This window comes from Diadema antillarum, unplaced genomic scaffold, assembly GCF_040938485.1.
Source record: "Diadema antillarum isolate AM-2024a unplaced genomic scaffold, OU_Dant_1.0 seq00000854_RagTag, whole genome shotgun sequence".
NCBI classification, from domain to species: Eukaryota; Metazoa; Echinodermata; class Echinoidea; order Diadematoida; family Diadematidae; genus Diadema; species Diadema antillarum.
In genome coordinates this window covers 1,611,679-1,619,321 of record NW_027271725.1, presented here as the reverse complement: position 1 = coordinate 1,619,321, position 7,643 = coordinate 1,611,679, and the positions used below count along the sequence as shown (strand labels likewise).

The following is a 7,643-nucleotide window of genomic DNA, read 5'->3' as shown; positions in this document are numbered from 1 at the left end:
CGAGTTCGATTTGGCACTCTACCATCAAGAGTACCCGTGGCCGTTTTCGACTCATGTAAAGTCAAGATGTCGGTAAATTATGCCGAAGGTCTTTCTCCGTACGACAATAAAGGGAAATGCGGGTTACCTGAGGTGAGAGTAGCTTCAGTCCCACATGCTTTATTTGGTGTTTGTTTTGCAATTGGCATGCTATCAAAACGGCAGTATTGTTACCTGTAAATTTAGATTCTAACTCAACTACATTTGCCACTGACCTGTCAGCTTTTGAGTAGGCATCAATGTTCAGTAAAGGTTAAAAATCACTTCACGCTCAAAAGCAGGTAAACGAAAGGACATTTTCTTCCATATAGAACCTCCTACTCTATTACTAAATTTAATTCAACTGCAAGAAGTATCAAGTAATTTAAAATTAAGTTTTAGACGTGTTTCATAAAAGATGTGTGATTTAAATTAATCCCCTGATGAATCATTTTAGGTAAATTTTAATTTAAATTTTAATTGTAGAAAATACTTGAATGTATTAAACTTGAATATATTCTAGAACACTAACACACTACTCTATATCTAGCTATCTGGTATACCCACTAGTTGAAAAGTAATGTGATTGCCCGAGACCACTGGCATTTGTATGACTAAATATGTTTCTCTGACATAGATTTTGGAGGTGGCCACCACACACATTTTTCTCACTCACACTCTTTGCTAGATGCTTAACAGCTTGATGATAATTCATTGTCAGCTAATTTATGATGGTGCCATGCCAGGTCAAGTGTCCTGAATGAATGAGTGCCATATGGGGAGTTGGTGTACGCGGGTGTGGTACAAGTACAAACTTTTATCAAACGAGTTGACCTAGGCTAAATGTTTGCTCCATTTTGCAGAAGTTTGATGAACCTGAAGTAGTTGCTGAGAAAGCGAAGAAATTAGCCGAACTTGTAAGAGACAGCAGGCATTTGGTTGTCCATACAGGGGCTGGAATAAGCACAGCAGCAGGCATTCCAGATTTCAGGTTTGTGGAATGGGTAGCAAATTCTTGGTATCATCGTGTATATTTAAGACATCCAAAAGCAAAACTACCGGTGCTTATTTAGTCGCCAAAGCTTTGCCATTGCAGGATTGGATTTATCTGTTTGTCTATTTGTTTTTGTTTTGTTTTGTTTTGTTTTTTTAATCAGCCAGCCAGTGATGATTTTATGTGTTGTCATTTAAATTAAATATGTAAATTATAAGACAAAAGGGACAGAAAATCTAAGATTCTACAGTGTAATGTTGAACTCTTTTGAAGTACAGTTCAACTTTTGAAAAGTCCAAATACAGCTCTATCGAGCATATTTGGTCGTAAATGTTAGGTGTGTGCAACAGTAATCTTATTAAAATTTTCTGTTCAGATTAGATACTTACATCACTATAACATGTTTCCATGTTCAGGTAAAAGTGCAAAATGTTGACAGGACTTGCTTTCCATCAGAATCCCACATGATTTTTTATTCATTTTTTAATGTTTTTTTTTTTTTTTTTTGAGGAGCTTTCCATGTGTCATAAGAATACAGTCTCATTTGTTAATCTGTGATATATTGTGACTATATTATAACTTGTAAATGTATTTAAGAGTTTCATCTGGGATGAACAGTAATAAGACAGTCTTCCTGCATTTCACAAAGCACCTACTGTATACGGTATGTTGTCATAAACTGTTAAGTCATTCAGCTGCTATTTACAGTTTATGGTGAGGTGAATTCACAGCTTACAGCTCCATGACTGGATTTCCATAGAGTCTGACCTGCAATTGCACTTTGGATCAGTTTTATGCAGGTTTTATGTTTGTACCATTTTGAATATTATTAGATAAAAATTCACTGTGCTAAATTTTTATGTAGCCACCTATATGTCACTTTACCACCAAGAGACCAAAGTTATAATAGAAATACTGGAATTACCAATTTGGGAAGGAGATATAGTCAATGTGATCCACATTATATAGAGAGGTAATCATTTCACAAGGACAGACCATAGAATTTGAATGTGAATACCTTTGTTTTGCTTTGTTAAACTTATGATGTCATGTAAGTATCAATTCAGATTACTCAATTGGTTGCTATCTTGCTCTTGTATCTTTGAAATGTTCTTGTGAATGTCATTCTCATTTAAATCACATTCAGAGGTCCTAATGGAGTTTGGACACTGGAGAAACAAGGCAAGAAACCTGATGTGAACGTTACCTTTGACACAGCCAGACCCACACTCACTCACATGGCACTGGTTGAGCTTGAAAGGAGAGGAAAACTGCAGTATTTGGTCAGCCAGAACATTGATGGACTTCACATCAGATCTGGCTTTCCAAAGTGAGTTGGTGAATGATATATCATGACCTGTGCAATTTATACACAAACTGTTATCATTTAGTGCAATTATATCATGCACTGAATATGTGCAAGCTAAGGATAAGGCATATGCCACTGGGAAAAGAAAAATATGGTATACTCTCTGTGTGAATCGAAGATATTTGTTGTACAGTATTTAATTAGTTACATTTGACTGACTCCATTAAGCTACAATTAACTCAGAAAGGATAAGGAAAAGGCACATGAAAAAAAACAAAAAACAAACTCAATCTTGTTTTGCTGTTGGCCTGTCACTTAGAGCAACAAAAACAACAAAGAATGTATGAATGTCCTTCAAGCTTAACAAAAGAAACAGTGAGGGAGAGGTTTATCATGTAGCTTGTCACAAAGTACATGTGACAAATCAGTGAATTACAATACATGGACATGGTGTATTTTGGGTCTGCTGACATTATCATCTCATTCAGTGGACTATATGAAGCTCACATTAATGATATTTCTTCAAGCACCCAATTCAATGTGTAAACCATATGATGATAAACTCTAGGTGGTATTGATTTGAAAGTGCTCTGCACCAGCATATCTCCTATTCAAAGAATATGTGTATGTGTTATGCACTATGGCTGTATGACTTCATACATTTGTACACATAAATAACTGATAGTATATATAGTCTTTAATTAAGCTTCTCTACAAATGGGGCAAGGCGTTCTCAATATTGCATATCAACCTGTTGAGGATGAGTCCTGAGTACACTCGGGCAGGTGTCTCTTGGAAATGTGTGTTGTAGCAAAATCAGCCTGTCCTCAATAGGTTAACAGCACAACGATATTTGTAAGATGTCACTTGTGCTTGTGGCGAAGAGAGGGAGATTAAACCAGAATTAAAATTGTATTTCCTTGTTACATTTCAGGGACAGACTTTCTGAGCTTCATGGAAACATGTTTATTGAGAAGTGCAATAGGTGTGGAAGGTAGGTAAACCTCCGTAATTATGCATCCTACTCCAGGAATACCATGCCGGATACCATGCTGAATTCCTTGTAGAAAAAGAACAGTGAAACTGGATTTACACTTTTACTTTACTTTCACTTTTGCATGTACAATTTGTAGTTGGTATGTTGTCTTTGCCATGATTTGTACAGATGACTCCCATTATAACAAAGTCCTCGGGTTCAACGATTTTCTTTCATTATGTCGAAATTTCATTATAGCCAAACAGTAAAGTACATAAGGTATTAAGCTGATGATATCTGGGCTTAAATTTTTACTTCGTCAAAATGAGAATTTCATTATAACTGTCATTTTTATAACGGGAGAGCACTGTACATCATCTCTGGGTGATGAGTACCGATTACCATGTAGTTTTTTTGCTGATAGAGGACAATTGTGTGTATTCTTGAAAAAATGTACAGTATGCAGACAAAGGCAAACACACACACACACACACACGCACATACACACACACACACACACACACACACACACACATTATAGTTTCCTGAAATGTGTAATGACTTCTCCAAAGATTTCTTTTTTTTTTCCTGGGGACTTAGCGCACCAGGCATCTGTTTTTCTGTAGTTTTCCGCAAACATTATTTTGATTCCAGGTATGGACAAGGCATATTGTACATATTGATTCAAATTTACCCTGTAACTTTATTCATTTTATGAGTACATTCTGTGATTATGATTTCTTACATTCTCCAGACAAAATGTGTGTTCCATGCCTGTGCCTACGATGGGATTGAAGCCTACAGGAATTATGTGCAGTGATAAACCAGGGAGAGGAACATGCAGGTAAAGACAAGAACAAATCCTGATTGTCATTTACGCATTATTTAGCTAAACTTTCAACCAGAACTATTGTCTGTCGGACTTTTGTTACAGCCTCCAAGATGAGATACATACAATCGACCACACATGCATCATTTCTCTGACATTCAACTACTAGTATAATAAAGCCACACCACCACCAATCATCTAGGAAAATGGACAAAACATGACTTTGCTCCCTGGAGCGTCATGTGTGCGAGCTCTTTTTTTGTAGAAGTTTCTGCCACGTGGGCTGCCTCAAATGAATCATGCACACATTAATTTGCATTTACACATTCATGACATTTCTTTCACCTGTACAGTATATTTTGCTCCCGTTATAACAAGTAACATTAAAACAAAATTATATTACCACAATGCGAGTGGAAATTCAGGTTCTTAACACAGGTAACAAACTTGGCATGTAATGAAAGAAAACTGCTGGTCTTGAGGACTATGTTAAAATGGGAGTTTCCCGTATTTTGTTCACAGCCACCATTCTCAGCAAACTCATCTAATCTAACCCAACAGAAGGAGCACACTTAACAAAGATTTTCACATCAGTTATGACTTTTAAGGAGAAAATCTCTATTCCTGGATAATATGAAGCTTCAATGTTTCTTTGGTTTCATTCAAATCAGTGTGTTACCATTATATGCAACTGTATGATATCTATGTAAAAAAAAATATATAAGTGGATGTAGATCATGCAGTAGACTGATCATCAATTGCATGGTCCTGAATGCTTTCACTGAAGTTCATAATGCATGCATAAATTCCTGATGAGCATAGGTGCCTTTTTGATCACACAAGTGTTCTCATAACTTATCAATCAGGGGAAAGCTACATGACACGATATTAGACTGGGAAGATGCCCTACCAGAATCTGACCTCCTACTGGCAGAAGAGCATTTAAGGTACTGTAAGACACGATATTTTCGCGGCATGAAATTTTCGCGAGTTGCCTCTGACCATTCAATGCGTATAGCGTAGACAAGATATAGTGTGTATTTTAATTTTGCGAATCTCGGCTCTCACGAAATTCGCGAAATTAAAATGCACACGAACATTTCTCGCTTTACAGTACGTGGTGTGACCAATGTGCAATCTAATCTATTCATTGCTTCTAGATCCCATGACAAACTGCGATCATATTTATTTAAAGCTTATCTGGTACTTGAATCTTTATAGTGTTCTGTGTGCAGTCCAAATTGCATGTGATTATGTTGGCAGTTCAGTCATTGACATCATGATATACAGTATCAGCTGGAGCACACACTTTAGCTTTTACACCGCAAATGTGGAAGTTAACCCGTTGAGGATGAGTCTTGAGTATACTCGGGCAAGCGTCAATGGGAAATGTGTCTTGTAGCAAAATCAAGTCATCCTCAATGGGTTAATACCTCCCTTTCATAGTATTAATACAAATTGATAGGGCATGAGGAAAGAAAGGGCAAGAGGGCTCTGAAACGTAGATGCAATTCTGGACTGTTCAGCAGGAAGAGTGTGTTACACTGGAGCTTGATCCTTCTGACGTTTACCAAAAAGAATTTATTCAGAAGAAAACATAAGGGACAGTGGACTTGTTTCAGAAATTAAGAATCACCACCCTTTGTATTAAAGCGGACTATGAATAGGCAGGCAACTGAAATACACAACAAAACAAAACAAGGAAACAATAACATCTTATGAAGGGATCCTACATATACCATTTTGATCCAACCATGATTCTGTGTTATCTTCTTCCTAAGGAGAAAAAGATATAATGAGTTTATTACCAATTTCCTCAAAGCATTTGAAGAAAATTCATTATATTATCAAATTAATTTATTTGACGTAATGAATTGCAGATATTTGTGAACTCAATAATTCTTTGCTGTTCTATTCTACATGTACATTACACCCCCCCCCCCCCCCACACACACACATACATTAAAGTAAAGAAATAAATGTGGAGGGATCGAGACAGTTTACTTCCGCTTCTGACTTGGATATGTTTCTATGGTAACCAACCTACAGACAAAGTGACCTGTCACTGTGCCTTGGTACATCGCTGCAGATCATACCCAGTGGGACTCTGCCCAAACTGACCAAGAAGAATAGAGGCCATCTGGTCATTGTCAACCTGCAACCTACCAAACTGGTCAGTGTAATGTAATCAACACTATTCAGCTGGCTTAAGTTTTGTTTTGTTTTGTTTTTAATTTGAATCCATGTAATGATGACATTGACTGTCTGCTATTATTTATTCAGGCATTTGTATCTACTTGGAAATGCATTTGTAAATATTTCAAATCAACCAAGTGAACAAGTCAATAGAATAAAGTCTTGTGCAAAGACTGCCCATTTTTCATATGCCGAGCTTTACACTGAAAAAAACAACACACACAATAAAGTGCACACACACACCCACACACACACCACTCAAACAAACCATGGCAGTAGTGAAGAGACTTGGTGGTGATGATCCTGTTATATAAGGCTTGAGTTTATATGAAATCATAGGAGTATGCATACTTAAAAAGGAAGTAAGAGTTGTATTAACAAAATCTGATACATTGTATTTGATAAGGATATGGTGAACTGAAGGTCTTTAACATTGTTCATTAGTTCAGATGAGTATGAGTTAATTGTATCCAATATTAGAATTGAGATAAGATATTTGTAAATTGTAAATATCAAGCAAACCTATTAAACATGAAAAAGGAAAAATGGATGTGTAGGTCAATAATCTTTATAACTCTGTAACTTCATGTCTTCATTATCTCTGTCCTAGGACAAGCAAGCTGACCTGAAGATTAATTGCTATGTCGACGAGGTAATGGCACTGCTCATGAAACACCTTGGATACAATATCCCGGAGTACACAGGTCCACAAATTGTCCTGAAGTCGCAGAGCGGAACTGATGCGAGGGACGACCAGGGAGAGGATCCTGTCAAACTGAGAGCACCAAAAAATCACCATGGCAACAAGAGTGAAAACAGTTTGAAAGGGGAGAAGAAGATAAAACTGGAGGACATCCAAGAGAGCAAACTCCATGAATGCCATGATAGAGGTGATTCCTGTGTCAAGGATGCTGATGTAAAGATCAGAGACTGCCTGCCCTCTGTTAACCATGGTGATCGGAACAAGCAGGAGGACATGGGGGAAGCATCAAACTGCGATGCTGATGGAGAAGGCGGTGACAGAGCTACCAGTAGGTTGCCAGATCATGAGGGAGAATCCTCAGACCACGCTGGTGTTTGTGTTAAACCCCAACCAGCTGTCAAAGTTGAAGGGTCATCAGTGGAATGTCATGAGATGGACACAGATAGGAAACAGTTTGACATAGTGTGCAGTGCGAGGCTACAAGCAGAAGCCACTGACGCTGTGACAAACCAAACAAACTCGGAAACAGAACAGCATATTGATGGGACTGAGGTAGAAGAAAGGGAAGAGAACACTGGTGTAAAGAGAGACTTGGATGGCAATATTAAGTGTAGCTAA

The 7,643-nt window shown here is 37.5% G+C and overlaps 1 protein-coding gene across 1 annotated transcript; it reads left to right on the top strand.

The window, feature by feature from the left end:
- Positions 1 to 7,643, top strand: LOC139740461 (NAD-dependent protein deacylase sirtuin-6-like). The gene is made up of 8 exons (XM_071651057.1): positions 1 to 132; positions 882 to 1,009; positions 2,160 to 2,342; positions 3,256 to 3,315; positions 4,052 to 4,141; positions 4,993 to 5,073; positions 6,176 to 6,299; positions 6,933 to 7,643. The coding sequence occupies exons 1-8, from the start codon at positions 67 to 69 to the stop codon at positions 7,641 to 7,643; spliced, it is 1,443 nt and encodes a 480-aa protein (XP_071507158.1). The 5' UTR covers positions 1 to 66.

Coding starts and splice junctions, on each gene's coding strand:
- LOC139740461 (XM_071651057.1), top strand. CDS start 67: ATGTCGGTAAATTATGCCGAAGGTCTTTCTCCGTACGACAATAAAGGG. Junction 1,010..2,159: donor GCAGGCATTCCAGATTTCAG/GTTTGTGGAATG, acceptor AATCACATTCAG/AGGTCCTAATGGAGTTTGGA. Junction 5,074..6,175: donor CTGGCAGAAGAGCATTTAAG/GTACTGTAAGAC, acceptor ACCAACCTACAG/ACAAAGTGACCTGTCACTGT.